At 47.3% G+C, this 15,493-nt stretch overlaps 2 protein-coding genes across 2 annotated transcripts; both read left to right on the forward strand.

The window, feature by feature from the left end:
- The first annotated feature begins 835 nt into the window (after positions 1–835).
- Positions 836–5,678, forward strand: LOC140185267 (uncharacterized). The gene is made up of 2 exons (XM_072238658.1): positions 836–852; positions 1,923–5,678. Exon 2 carries the CDS (start codon positions 2,468–2,470, stop codon positions 4,151–4,153), a length of 1,686 nt encoding a protein of 561 aa, XP_072094759.1. The 5' UTR covers positions 836–852; positions 1,923–2,467; the 3' UTR covers positions 4,154–5,678.
- An 8,260-nt stretch (positions 5,679–13,938) lies between these two features.
- On the forward strand, positions 13,939–14,886 carry LOC140185489 (probable G-protein coupled receptor 139). Its single transcript, XM_072238823.1, has one exon. The coding sequence runs from the start codon at positions 13,939–13,941 to the stop codon at positions 14,884–14,886; it is 948 nt and encodes a 315-aa protein (XP_072094924.1).
- The last annotated feature ends 607 nt before the right edge of the window (positions 14,887–15,493 follow it).

Consider the following 15,493-nt stretch of genomic DNA (forward strand, 5'->3'; position numbering starts at 1 on the left):
TCTGACAGCGGTAAGCATTAAGGAGTAGGGAGCTTACTGATCTGGTTAACAACAGGTGGTGCAATCCGGGGCATATTACGATCGAGGAACGTGTTTGCAGACTGGATATTGAACTTTTTACTGTTGGACTTTTGCCACATTCCACCGTGATACAACACTGGGCGGCGCGGGAGATCGTTCCTGCTTTTGGCCATCGAGCGTGCAGCTCCTCCCGTGGAGGGTCAGACACCCTGAGCCAATAGACTGGTCCTGGACTTATTTTCCATCTGGCATAGTTTGCATTTTGTTGTTTGATTGTTTATGGTTTTTGTATTGCTATATTTACGCTCTATTCTTGGTTGGTGCAGCTGCAACGAAACCAAATTTCCCTCGGGATTAATAAAGTATATCTATCTAATCAGGACTCAGGTTTAAGGTGCTGGGGAGTAGGTACAGAGGAGATGTCAGGGGTAATTTTTTACGCAGAGAGTGGTGAGTGCGTGGAATGGGCTGCCGGCAACGGTGGTAGAGGTGGATACGACAGGGTCTTTTAAGAGACTTTTGGATAGGAACATGGAGTTTAGAAAAATAGAGGGCTCTAGGTAAGCCTCGTAATTTCTAATGTAGGGACATTTTCGGCACAACTTTGTGGGCGAAGGGCCTGTATTATGCTGTAGGGTTTCTATGTTTCTATTATTATAGTTCTACGTTTTATTTTTCGCAAAGTCTGCGCACTTCCAGGTGAGTTTTTAAATGACGCTTCCGTCACGAAGTTTCCACTCGGGATCAAATGCGCATGCGTAGAGGTCTGAGCTAATCCCGGATATCGCGCATGCGCTCAGTAGACGAGAGGCTCAGGAGGATCGGCCGCAGGTAGGAGGATGATCCGGGTGGGAAATTAATCACCGGTGTTCGAACCACGACTGAAGTACAATTACTTTGAGCTCCGGCCATACTGGTTCTACACTCCGCAGCAGCCCCGATGCTTTCCCTCTTTCTCAGCCCCACAATCTGTACTCGAGCCCCAGGGACCTTTCGTCTGATGAGCGCTGTAGCCGCAGCCAGCCCTGCGGCGCATGCGCATCGCTGGATCATTGCACAGCGAGTAGACAGGTTTCTGGTTCCTCCGGCATTCTGGGTAAAGAGGCAGCCATGGGTGAAATTGCCAGCCTTGTCGCGGTACAGGCGGAGGAAATGCTGTGGGTGGATGTATCTCCCAACTACTGCCAAGCTCCAGCTATTTCAATCCGAGGATTAAGAACTCGGAACAAAAATATAGTTCAAGTTAATCTCGGATGAATAGTCTACCTTCCGGTCAGTGAAAATGTCATTTAGTGCTGAATTGTGGGGGGGGGGGTGGGGGACACATTCCGTCAGCTTTTGTTTTCTCCGGGTAAATAAGGACACGAAACATGTTTGTCTTCGATGACAAGTGACTTCTGACTTTCACATCACAAAAGTGCCACACTCGAAAAACTGCTGCCCTCCCCTTCATATTAATTGGCATTGCCATCGATGGGTTCATCTCTGTCAATCAGCTCGGGAGAGGGGATCCGAGGAATTAGAAAATCTCCAGGATCAGACACGTAGTAACAAAGGCTCTTTGTAATGTTGTGGAACATGACCAGAACTTGAAATAATACCAAAGGACAGAGACAAATTGAGCCAAGTCACAGGTTAATTGAGGGCAGAAATAGCCCATTCTCATCCAGACAGGAATACAATCAGAGAATTTTCTGGTCAGTTAGGATGCCTGATCCTAGCCCAGTTAGAAGATGAGGAGTTCATAGATAAACATAGAAATCTACAGTACATTACTAACCCTTTGGCTCCAACTTGAGGTGAACTTTCTAACATTGTGATGCTGGAGCTCATGACAGACTAAAATCTCACTTGAAATATTGTCCTTCATCCACTGATATCTTTTGCAAATATTTTTACAGGTTTAAAATGCCAGAACACTTGTGCACGGGGATCTCAAACACAGCAGCACGTCAGTTTTGCTGTCTCTGAATGGATATTTAAGGAGTGAGCAAATATTGTCTTTGCAACAACAACACATCTGTTGTCGATCCTTGGAGATGAAGAAGTATCTCATCCAAACTGGAAATGTATTTTGTGTCTGAAATGAAGTTTTCTGTTGTAACTCAGTGTTATTCACTGGAACCGGGAGCTGAGAACACACCAGCATTTGTTCACTGGAGATCAGTTCAACTGCATTGATTCTACAAGCGATTCAAATATCTGACTTTCACCTGTTCTGTGTGTAGGAGGGGAACTGCTCAGTCATCCAGCCTGAAGATAGATGAGCAATTTCACACCATAGTGAGATGCTCCACCTGTTCTGACTGTGGGAAGTAATTCATTCTGTCATTGATGTGAAAGATATATCCAAAAATTCAGCGCTCAGAAGATATTGACCTGCTGCGAGTGTGGGAAGGCATTTACACACTTAAACACACCACAGTGACACCAGCAAGTTTACAGCATGGAAAAGTCATTTACCAGCTCTGAATGTGGGAAAGGATTCACTCAGTCATCTCCACTGAACGAACACCAGCGGGTTCACACTGAGAAGATGCCGTTCACCTGCACAGACTGCGGGAAGGGATTCACTCACTCATCCACACTTCAGAGGCACCAGCGAGTTCACACTGGGGAGAGGCCATTCACCTGCTCAGACTGTGGGAAAGGATTCACTCAGTCATCTCACCTACTGACACACCAGTTAGTTCACACCTGGGACAGACCATTCACGTGTTCTGAATGTGGAAAGGGATTCACTCGGTCAAATCACCTACTGACTCACCAGTTAGTTCACACGGGGGAGTGGCCGTTCAGCTGTTCTGAATGTGGGAAGGGATTCACTCAGTCATCCACCCTTGTGAAGCACTTCAGAGTTCACACTGGTGAGAGGCCGTTCACCTGCTCAGACTGTGGGAAGGGATTCACTCATTCAGCTCAACTAAAGGAACATCAGTTAGTTCACACTGAAGAGTGGCCATTCACTTGCTCAGACTGTGGGAGGGGGTTCACTCGACCATCTCACCTACTGAGACACCAGTTAGTTCACACTGGGCAGAGGCCTTTCACATGCTCTGAATGTGGGAAGAGATTCACTCGGTTATCTCAGCTGAAGGAACATCAGTTTGTTCACACTGGGGATAGGCCGTTCATCTGCTCTGAATGTAGGAAAGGATTTGCTCGGTCATTTCAACCGAAGGTACATCAGCGAGTTCACACCGGAGAGAAACCATTCTGCTGCTCTGAATGTGGGAAGAGATTCACTCAGTCATCCACACTTGTGAAGCACTATCGAATTCACACTGGGGAGAAGCCATTCACCTGCTCAGACTGTGGGAAGGGATTCACTCGGTCAGTTCAACTAAAGAAACATCAGTTTGTTCACACTGGGGAGAAACCATTCATCTGCTCAGTTTGTGGGAAGGGATTCACACGGTCATCTGACTTGAAAATTCACCAGCGAATTCACACTGGGCAGAAGCCATACACCTGCTCAGATTGTGGGAAAGAATTCAAACGGTCATCTGACTTAAAAGTACATCAACGAGTTCACACTGGAGAGAAACCATTCACCTGTTCAGATTGTGGAAAAGAATTTGCACGGTCATCGGACCTGAAAGTGCATCAACGACTTCATACCGGGGAGAAGCTATTCACCTGCGCCGAATGTGGGAAGAGATTCACTCGATCTTCTCACCTACTGACACACCAATTAGTTCACACTGGGGAGAAACCATTCACCCGCTCAGTCTGTGGGAAGGAATTCATTCGGTCATCTGACTTCAAAGTGCATCAGCGAGTTCACACTGGGGAGAAACCGTTCACCTGCTCTGAATGTGGGAAAGGATTCACTCGGTCTTCGCAATTGAAGGAACATCAGCGAATTCACACTGGGGAGAAACCTTTCAACTGCTCAGACTGTGGGAAGGAATTCAGTCGGTCATCTCAACTGAATGAACATCAACGAGTTCACACTGGGGAGAGGCCATTCACCTGCTCTGAATGTGGGAAGGCATTCACTAGTTCCACTCAATTACTGACACACCAGTTCATTCACACTGGGGAGAGGCCGTTCACCTGCTCTGACTGTGGGAAGGCATTCACTCAGTCATCTCAATTGAAAAAACATCAGCGAGTTCACAGTGGGTAGAAACTGTTCACCTTCCTCAGATTGTCGGAAGAGATTCACTCAGACATCTCACCTAACGACACACCAGACTGTTTCAGCAGTGAGAGGACGTTGACCTGCTCAGACTGTGGGAAGGCATTCACACACTCATCCACACTGCAGAGACAGTGGCGGGTTCACACTGTGGTGAGGGTGGTCACCTGCTCTGAATGTGGGATGGGTTTCAATCAGTCATTCATCCTTGTGTCACCCTGCCGGGCTTTGACCCATCGTTAATCGGAGAGATCAGAAGCTTGAGAGGATGTGATTCACTCAGGTTTGACAATTGAGTATTAATGGCAGTGGCTCAGGACGGTATTTATTAAAGCTTTGAGCAGTGGCCAATCAGTGTACAGGATTTATTATCAAAAATAACTTAATGTTAGGCAGGAGCAAGAGGAGTGGCCCATGTTAGAGTGGACAAAGTTGGAGCGGAGACTTTGAGGTTTCAGTGAGAAGAGCCTTCAATCAGAGAAGGCAAAATTATGCTGGAGGTGGAACTTTTTTTTGCCCCCTTCTTTACATTTGCTCAGTGAGAACAGTCGAGATGCCAGGCAGGATAGTGGAAAGCTCCTCTGGCAGGATGTGGGAAGGCAGGGGACCCTCCTGTGTCCCTGGTAACTACACCTGTGAGAAGGGCATCCGGCTTCAGCTCCGAATGATCCACATTGAGGAGTTGGAGCTGGAACTGGATGAACCCCAGACCATTCGGGAGGCTGAAGGGGTGATAGGTAGGACATATAGAGAGGCAGTTGCACCCAAGGTGACAGCACAAGAAACTGGGTGACAGTCAGGGAGGAGAAAGGGGTAAAACAGTGAGTGCAGTGCACCCCTGTGGCCATCCCCCTGAACAACACATATATCACCTTAGATACTGTTGGGATGGGGGGATGACCTCACAAAGGGAAGTCACAGCTGTAGGGTCTCTGGCACTTGGTATGGTTCTAAGGCTCAGATGGGAAGGGGGGTAGACTAACAAGGTTCTGCAAAGGAAGTTCAGTTAGTGAGGTGCTAAGTAAAGAGACAACTCATCCAGGGCTGTGATCTCAGGACTGCCATCCATGCCATGTGCCAGGAGTAGGAAGGAGAAACAGTTTAACACGTGGCTAAGGAGTTGGAGCAAGAGGGAGGACATAACATTTTTGGATCAATTCAGCCCACAGGGATTGCAGTGTGCACAGGAGTGTGAGTGCGTTGGGGAGAGGGGGCATCGTTGTTGGAGGGTGAGTGGGCAGGCAGGTCTCTCTCTATCTCACAAACACATGCAGTGGAGTGTGAGGGAGGGGAGTGAGAAGAGGAAGGGAAATGAGGAGTTTGGAGTTAGGGCTCCTTCACAAAGTCCCAGACTCACCCAGCCCTCTCCCTCTGGAATTGGTCCCATTCCTGACCCCAGGCTGGGGGTGGGCATTGAGTTACCTTGCAAACATTTTGTGAAGTGTTCGAAAGCAGCTGGTTAACACAGTTTGATAATAAATTTATGTTGAACTTGTACATTGAAATGTATTGTTTGAGAAACATGTACTGATGAAAAATGGTCTCAGTGAAGGTCCAGGAGTGGAAAATGAACCGGTGTTCAGCCCCATTCCTCCGTGCCAGACAAGAACCTCTATCTGAGTCTGTCCCGTCTGTCTGTGCTTGACGCGCCTCCCTCTAAAGTTTCCTCTTTCCGTCGCTATCCCAGTGTCTTTTATTTTCCTTCACAACATCATTCTCCTGCCTTCTCCCCATAACCTTTGATGCCTTTACTAATCAAGCACCGGTCAATATATGCTTTAACTAAACAGGATGACTTGGCCTCTGAGCCGTCCATGGTAATGAATTCCACGGGTCCCTCCTCTCTAAATGCATGATCTCTGGTATTAGACATTGTGGCACAGAAGGTTAATAATGTCAGCTATCTACTCTGTCGAGATCTTTCGTAATCTTATCAAGTTCTATCAGGTCACCCTAAGCCTCCTCCTCTCCAGAGAAAACAGCCCAAGTTTGTCCAAACTCTCCTCACACAGTAGCTCATGATTCCAATCCACACAACATCCTGGTGAACCTCTTCTGCAATCTCCTCATTGCTGCCCCAAACACCAGTGGCGTAATGGACTTCACGTAAGTAAATGGTGGATTGTTGATTAATAAGGGTGTCAAAGGTGACCGCTAGAAGGCAGCAGCGTGGGGTTCAGAGGGAACATCCAATAGCCGTGATCGCATGGTGGAGAAGACTCAATGGACGGAATGGGTATTTCAGTTTCTACTGAATTGTTGTATAGTGTTGAGATGGCGAAGCGGTGGGGAGTAAGGTGCGGGTGCAGGTAAGAGTGAGTGTCCAGGTAGCAGATGACGTTAAGCACCTTTTCACCGCGTCTGGTAACCAATAACAATTAACTCAGAGTGGATCAGTCATAAGTGCCTTTATGTTTCCTTGCAGCAAGGGAAGACTAGCACTGCCCAAATGCTGGTAATAGCTTTATCAAAAAGAAACAATACCATCACCCCTTTGGACACAAGTTGAAGGACAGGGTGCATTCTGTTGTCTGCTGAAACAATGTTTGGCATTCTTCCAGTCACACAGCTGAGGTTCTGCAATCAAGTGCTCAGGTACCATCAGCATCATGTTGCACCAAGATTATTAGCAAAGCACTCTGATGCAATACAGGTTCCATTTTGTTACAGAAAGAAATGCCATTTTGGTCCGACAAGTGAAGTACGTTTCCCCAGTGGTGGAGAAGCATTCCTTTACACCTCGCCCTCTGTGAAAACCCTTGCATCACTCCCCATTTCTGTTCACACCTCCGAACCTTGCGGCCCTCTGTGAAAACCCTTACGTCACTCCCCATTTCTGTTAACACCCCCGATCCTTCACACCTCACCCTCTGTGAAAACCCTTACATCACTCCCCATTTCTGTTCACACCCCCGATCCTTCGCACCTCACCCTCTGTGAAAACCCTTACATCACTCCCCATTTCTGTTCACACCCCCGATCCTTCACACCTCACCATCTGTGAAAACCCTTACATCACTCCCCATTTCTGTTCACACCCCCGATCCTTCACACCTCACCCTCTGTGAAAACCCTTACGTCACTCCCCATTTCTGTTCACACCTCACCCTCTGTGAAAACCCTTACATCACTCCCCATTTCTGTTAACACCCCCGATCCTTCACACCTCACCCTCTGTGAAAACACTTACGTCACTCCCCATTTCTGTTCACACCTCCGATCCTTCACACCTCACCCTCTGTGAAAACCCTTACGTCACTCCCCATTTCTGTGCACACCCCCGATCCTTCACACCTCACCCTCTGTGAAAACCCTTACGTCACTCCCCATTTCTGTTCACACCTCCGATCCTTCACACCTCACCCTCTGTGAAAACCCTTACACCACTCCCCATTTCTGTTCACACCCCCGATCCTTCACACCTCACCCTCTGTGAAAACCCTTACATCACTCCCCATTTCTGTTAACACCTCCGATCCTTCACACCTCACCCTCTGTGAAAACCCTTACGTCACTCCCCATTTCTGTTCACACCTCCGATCCTTGTGGTGCTCACCATCTGTGAAAACCCTTACATCACTCCCCATTTCTGTTCACACCCCCGATCCTTCACACCTCACCCTCTGTGAAAACCCTTACGTCACTCCCCATTTCTGTTCACACCTCACCCTCTGTGAAAACCCTTACATCACTCCCCATTTCTGTTCACACCTCCGATTCTTCACACCTCACCCTCTGTGAAAACCCTTACGTCACTCCCCATTTCTGTGCACACCCCCGATCCTCGTGGTGCTCACCATCTGTGAAAACCCTTCTTACCCTACACCCATCGTCATTTTGTAACCCCGCCTGACCCCTACACCATTTACCATCCCTGTAAAGCCTCCACCATCCACACTGGCGCAATAGCTGACAGCTGACCTGAGAAGGACACCGACCGTGGCAGGTAGCAGGGCTCACAAAACACACTCACACCAGCTGACATTTTTTATAACCCGACCGATTTGCATGGTTATCTTGTCTAAACCGCTTCCTACCTTCCTATCTTTACCTTACCCCGCTCCCCCCACTGATCTCCCTCCTGGAACATATCCTTGCCAGCGAGGGAAGTTCCACACGCTCCCATTTACTTCCTCCCTCAGCTCCATTCTGGCTCAGAAACAGTCCTTCCAGGTGAGGCAACATTTTTAAATTGGGTAAGAATAGGATGATGCGGCAGATGAATGTGTGGCTGAGGAACTGGTGCAGGGGCATTGCATCAGATCTCTGGGTCATTGGGATCTCTCCTGGGGATGGAATGATCTGTACAACAGGACGGGTTGTATCTGAACCTGGCGGGGTCCAGTTTGCTCGTGGGCAGGCTTGTTAGAGCTTGTGTTTAAAATAACTTGTCAGGGGGATGGGAACCGGAGTGTGAGTGCTGGGGATGAGGTAGTTGGTTGGCAACAGAGATAGTGTGCAGTGACAGTACTAGCAAGCAGAGGCTGATGTCAGGGCAAAACTGCAGTCAACGAGATGAGTTGCAGCATTAAAGTGGGATAACATCGATAAGGGGGATGAATGCAGGACTGGGGGTGTTATGTTTGAATATGCACAGTGTACAGAATAAGAGAGGTGAACTTTTAGCACAGTGTGATTTGTTTACATCTCCGTATCGTGGCTGAAAGAAGATTATAACCCGGAGCTAACGTCCAAGCAGACACGTTGTATCGGAAGGACAGGTAGGTAGGCAAAGGGGCGGGTGGCTCTGCTGGTAAATATGAAATCAAATCATTACAAAAAAGAGGCGGTACAGGATCGGAAGATGTAGAATCTCTGTGGGTAGAGTGAAGAAACATTAAGTGTAACAAGACCCTGAGAAAATCTATATGCAGACCTCCAACCGTGGTAAGGATGCGGTCTATAAATGACAACAGGAGACAAAATGCATGTCAAAAGGGCTATGTTACGATAGTCATGGGGGTATATCAATTAGAAAAATCAGGTTAGTGTTGGTTACCAAGAGTGGGAGATTTGTAGAATGCCTACGAGATGTCTGTTTCGAGCAGCTGCTGGTTGAACACACTGGGGATCAGCTATTCTGGATTGGGTGTTGAGCGATGAACTGGAACTGAGTGCTGATGAAATCTCAGAGCACACTCGATGGGCCAAATGGCCTGATTGTGCTCCTATATCGTGTGGAGTTCTGGTCTAACAGAGCCCTGCAATGCTGAGTGACCAGGGTTCAGTGTGAGGAACTGCTGCAATATCTGCAGAATCTGACAATTATCTCTCGTCAACTCGCAACTGGATTTAGTCACCATCGTGTATAAACAGTTAACAGACAGCTGACCTGAACTTCCTCCCTGGTGTGAAGTTGCTGGAGTTTCAGCAGATGGGATGACTGATTAAATCTCTTTCCTCACTCAGTACAGAAGTATGGCCTCTACTGATTGTTAACTCGCTGGAGCCTCTCAAGGTGGGTTACCTGAATGAAACTTTTCCCACGCTCCGAACAGGTGTACAGCTGCTTCCCCCTGCGTGAAATGGCTGGAGCTTCAGTCGCTGAATTAACTGATTGAACCCTTCCCACACTCGCCGCTAGTGAATGGGCTCTCCCCCGAGTGACCGCTCCGGTATTTCTGCTGATCGGATGTTTGTATGAATCCTTTCCCACACCCGGAGGTGAACGGCCTCTCCCCAGTGTGAACTTGCTGGTGTATCTGCAGGTACAACGTCCTCGTGCATCCCTTCCAAAATGAGAGCCCGTGAATGACATCCCACCACTACCAACTGACTGGCCGTTCATCTGCTCAGATCACGGACGTGTACACATATTCGGGTTTCCTTGTCACAACTGTGTGCTGTCTTCTCCAGCATCTCCTGCTCCACATTCGAGGACTGAAGACATTCAATTCCTGGTGAAGTGACAGACACAGCAGAACTGATGTACTGTTGTGTTTGATATTCCCACACAGACCCTTTCCCTTTTCCGCACGGTCAAAATTCTGCAAATGTCAATGGATGGAAGACAGCTGAAATGATTTTAGTCTTAATGGTGATCTCTGGTATCAGACTGTAAATGCAAGGTTCAACACTGGTAGGAGGAGGAATACCTCATCTACTACATCTGCTGACCCGTCTGACAGTGACTGCAGGTCAGGGTAGGAGACAGAGGGAGAGACTACATCTGCTGACCCGTCTGACAGTGACTGTAGGTCAGGGTAGGAGACAGGGGGAGAGACTACATCTGCTGTCCCGTCTGACAGTGACTGTAGGTCAGGGTAGGAGACAGGGGGAGAGACTACATCTGCTGACCCTGCCGGTATCAGCCCCAGGGTACTGAAGACCTGTATGATCCTGCTGTCTGGGATTTTGCAGCACCATTACAATCTGAGACCAAAACCAGGGAAATGGTTATTGATTTTAGGAGGAAGAGGTCTGTGACGAGTCCTGTATACGTTCTGGAGGAAGAGGTTACTGTGGCGGAGGTGTACAGTTACTTAGGGGTTCACCTCAGCAAAAGACACGACTGGAAAACCAACACAAAGACTGTTTAAAAGAAGGGGACGAGCAGACTCTATTTTCTAAGGAAGTCGAGATCCTTGAATGTGTGAGGAAGGTTGGTGCAGATATTTTACCAATCTGTTGTAGCCAGTGCAGTCTTCTTTGCTGTTTTCTGTTGGGGAGCAGCATCGGTGTTGGTGATGTAAAAAGACGAAATAATCTGATCAAAAAGGCTGGATCCATCCTTGGCCAGAAGCCTGACTCTTTCGAGTGAGTGGTGGAGTGGAGGTCACTAAACAAACTGTTATCGATTATGAACAATCTGTCAAATCCTCTCCATGACCTACTGAACAGGCAGCAAGGCCCCCGACCCCTTTCGAACAGACTCAGTCAACTCCGCTGCAACCAGAGAATGCTGAAAAGAGCATGCTGTCCAAGTTGCATGCCATCTCGGTCAATGTCTCCCATCCACTACATAATGTACTGGGTGGGCACAGGAGTACATTCAGCCAGAGACTCATTCCACCGAGATACAACACAGAGCGTCATAGGAAGTCATTCCTGCCTGTGGCCATCAAACTTTACAACTCCTCCCTTGGAGGGTCAGACACCTTGAGCCAATAGGCTGGCCCTGGACTTATTTCATAATTTACTGGCATAATTTACATATTACTATTTAACTATTTATAGTTTTATTACTATTTATTATTTATGGTGCAACTGTAACGAAAACCAATTTCCCCCGGGATCGATAATGTATGACTATGACTGTCAGTGTATTGTAAAGTTGACCTGTAAGTTTCTAAGACGGGTTTGGTGGTGCAGACGGATTTGACGATTCTGCTGATTTGGAGAATATGAGGGAGCACATGGATTTAGCTCAGAAATGGGTGTTTGTCAGCGAATATTGCGGTGTATGCGGTTTTGAGGGTGGCGGCGGATGTGGGGGCACACTGAAAATGGATGTGCTCACCGATTTCAGGGTGCATACGTATTTGGGTGTTCCTGTGACTGTTTGCAGAAATTTGGGAATGATGGCGGCTTTGAGGGTGCACACGGATTTTGGGGAATCGGTGGTTTTGGAGCATGCTCATGGATTTGGGGGTGCACATCTATTTCAGGTTTCTCACGGTTTAGATGTATGACGACTCTAAAAGTTATTTTATGAAGAGATACTTCAATAGTCAATGGAGTTTGGACTTTGAAATTTGCTCTTGCCCTTTTCCCAGGTGGAGGCAGCTGTTTTGTGAACTATTCGACATGATTCTTGTTCTGGGATAATCCAGTGTGCATCCCGGAGTGTCTGCTGATTTGGAGCTGTGACGAATCTCCGGGTTTTTTCATTTGTACAGACATTAATAGTAAATACAGTTTGAAGTTTGAAATCTGTTCTTAATGTTTTATGGTTCAGGCAATCATTTTGTGAAATGTTTGAAATGAGAGTTCGAGAGCATCTGCAGTTTGCAGAGGCAAATGGGAAGGGAATGAACGAAGGGGGATAAACTGAATTCGAAGTATACGGACAGGTGTACAGTCAGGCAGGGTCAGGCAGAGACAATGAGTCTACACACACACAGACACAGAAACACTCTGACACACATAGACAGACAAAAAGACAGACAAACACACACAGACACACACGCACACGCACAGAGACATACAAGCACACACGCACACAAACCGCACCCCACACACACCAGAACAAACACACACACACACACACACACACACACACACGCACGCACACACACACACACACAACTACATTTTCTTAACCGCCTCTCCAGCCCTCCGCCATGTTCTCTGACATATGCGGGGTGATAAGATTAAAACATAATCTCCCGTCCACACTAGACTGCTGAGTTTGCTGGCCATGTATAAGGGTGAGAGTTTGGTGCCAGACGAACCCCACAGGCAGTTTCATGGGGAACCTCTCGGTAGAATTCCTAAAACACAATCTATATCAAGAGTAATAGTGGGTGATTCAATACATTTCATAAGCTACAATGACATAATTTACTGCAATATTGTGTGTATGACAAATGGTTCCTTTGAAGTACATATTTACAGGGGAAACACGTTTAACTGATGAGACACTTCGGAAGGTTCAGCCACATTTCTTGGGGCAAACTAACTCTCACAAATGATCTAAACATGATTGCTTAAATTAATCGCAATCTGTCACCGCGGGGATTGCACCTGCCTGATGTAATCAGTTTGTAAGTACTTTAAACATGCTTATTTTTAAATCTGTTGAAATCTGTCCCTGTGGAGTAGCTGAATGGTATTAAAAACCCCAGGAATATTGTGCCACAACACTTTATTCCGCGAAATCGCTAGCAGCATAGGGGCTCAGACACTGGACAGAGTAAATGTCTGCAATGTTAGTTAGGTACGAGAGTGTGGAGAAAATATTGTACGTGTTCATTGCCGTCATTGGAGTTCCTGGTGAGTGACAGAGCAATTCCTGTTTGGTATTTCTGTGTGTTAACCATTTGAATCTGTTTATGATCATTTGACGAGCTTCTAACTTGATGATAATTGCACAAATATCCGTCAGAAATATCGATCCTGTCAGTTCAACATTCAGATTTTCACATTTAATAACAAGCGGAACTAAACCTCTGTCTCTCCTCAAACTCAGGGTATCGACTCGAATGTTAGTCTTGCCTTTAATGACAGCTTGTCTAGAGTTGGCCCTGTTTTGGCGACGGGCAGCTCTGCTGAAGGTGAGATTAGAGGGTGGGGGGGGGGGGTTACATCGTAGAGCTCACTGTTTCTGAGTTATTGATCAAAGAGAAAACCTGGTCCCGTGTTTTACGTCTCCCCCTAGAATCTCTCAGAGTCGGGTTTCACTGTCTATTGGTCAACAATCGGGTCTTATCACAGAACCAGTGGCTACGCATCTGCTCACTAGTGTTATCGAATTCATCTGTGCTGTAGAATCAATCCATTAATGGAGCCCGTCAGCCTCTGATTACAGAGTTATTTCTACTTTCCCTCTACGACCCGTCATAAATTGGGGGACAACTTCGGCCTGATGAAGGATCCCACCCGAAACTGGAGTTTGTTCAATTCCATGTCTGGTGCCTGACATGCCGAGTTCCTCCAGTATTTTGTGTGTGTTCCTCACTTCTGTATTCATTTTTGGCTGCACCTGATGCTGAGTTTTCTGAGGACAGCAGGTCAGAGAGGGTGTGAGCCGTGTCTGGTGTTACATTAGCATTCACAGACTCCAGCACTCCTGATCATTAGCTGAAACCCGATCCCGTGTTAATTCCCGCAGAATGGGTTCAGTAATTCCCAAACTCTGTTCCCTTTCACCAGCGAATTTAGTGGCGATTGTGATCCTGTCCCGGGGAAAGTGCGGCCTCTCTACCTGCACCACTCGCTACCTGGTGGCCATGGCAGCGGCAGATCTACTAACCATTGTCACCGAGGTCATTTTGTATCGAATCAGATTGTATTATTTCCCGTGGAGTTTTCTGGGCATCACCCCGGTGTGCAGTGTTATCGAAGTACTGACGTTCTCCGCCACTGACTGTTCTGTCTGGTTCACCGTCACTTTCACTTTTGATCGTTTTGTCGCCATTTGCCGCCAGAAGCTGAAGACAAAATATTGCACCGGGAAAACTGCGGCTGTGGTTCTAACACTAACCGGAGTACTGTCCTGTCAGAGACATGTTCCCCGATACTTCACGCAGGAACCCAGCGTGATCATCGACAATGTACCGTGGTTCTGTAAACTCATGGACAAGTATTTCACTGACCCCGGGTGGGTAGTATACGATTGGTTCGATACGGTTTTAACTTCGTTCCTCCCTTTCGCTGCGATCCTGTTGCTCAACGCTCTGACAGTCAGACACATTTTAGTGGCCAGTCGGGTCCGTAAGGGGCTGAAGGGTCAGAGCAAGGGAGAGAACCGCAGTGACCCGGAGATGGAGAGCAGGAGGAGGTCTGTGGTTTTACTCTTCACCCTCTCCGGCAACTTCATCCTCCTGTGGATGACACTGGTTGTAAATTTCATATATTATCAGATCTCAGGAAAAGGATACGATTTCAATGATTCGGAATGGATCTTCTATCTTGTCGGCTATTTGCTGAGGAATTTCAGCTGCTGCACGAACACATTTATTTACGCGGTGACTCAGTCGAAATTCAGGGAGCAGATGATCAGCGTGGTGAAATATCCGGTCACCTCGGTGCTACGGTTCATTAACAAAGCCGCGTCCTGAGCACAAGACAAAGGCGGCCGCGTTGTCTCCAGTTCCTCACATTAACCGCCTAATCTCCCAGGTCTTATTCCCGGGCAGATTGCCCCATCGACCGGCAGCTCCGGGACATTAGCCCAGGCAACCTGTTCATATTCTATACCTTCACAGTATGGTATTGGTCAAATTTGACCGGGCCCATGAATCCCCTCATAACAAGTGTCTGTCCCAAGTTTTGGACCACAGATCTATTCGTAGTGTATAAATAGCCTGTCTGACATTAATAAATGTGTGATTAATCCTTAATTAATGTTTCAGAGATCTAAAATCCATTTCAATAGATACGGGTCAAATTTGACCCGGAACAACCTCAATACAGAAAAAAAAATGTAGTACCTGTACAAAAGAAAACCATAGAAACTACAGCACAGAAACAGGCCTTTTGGCCCTTCTTGGCTGTGCCGAACCATTTTCTGCCTAGTCCCACTGACCTGCACACGGACCATATCCCTCCATACACCTCCCATCCATGTATCTGTCCAATTTATTCTTAAATGTTAAAAAAGAACCCGCATTTACCACGCCGTCTGGCAGCTCATTCCATACTCCCACCACTCTCTGTGTGAAGAAG

The sequence above is a fragment of the Mobula birostris genome, chromosome 20 (genome assembly GCF_030028105.1).
Source record: "Mobula birostris isolate sMobBir1 chromosome 20, sMobBir1.hap1, whole genome shotgun sequence".
In the NCBI taxonomy this organism is placed as follows: domain Eukaryota; kingdom Metazoa; phylum Chordata; class Chondrichthyes; order Myliobatiformes; family Myliobatidae; genus Mobula; species Mobula birostris.

Coding starts and splice junctions, on each gene's coding strand:
- LOC140185267 (XM_072238658.1), top strand. CDS start 2,468: ATGGAAAAGTCATTTACCAGCTCTGAATGTGGGAAAGGATTCACTCAG.
- LOC140185489 (XM_072238823.1), top strand. CDS start 13,939: ATGGGTTCAGTAATTCCCAAACTCTGTTCCCTTTCACCAGCGAATTTA.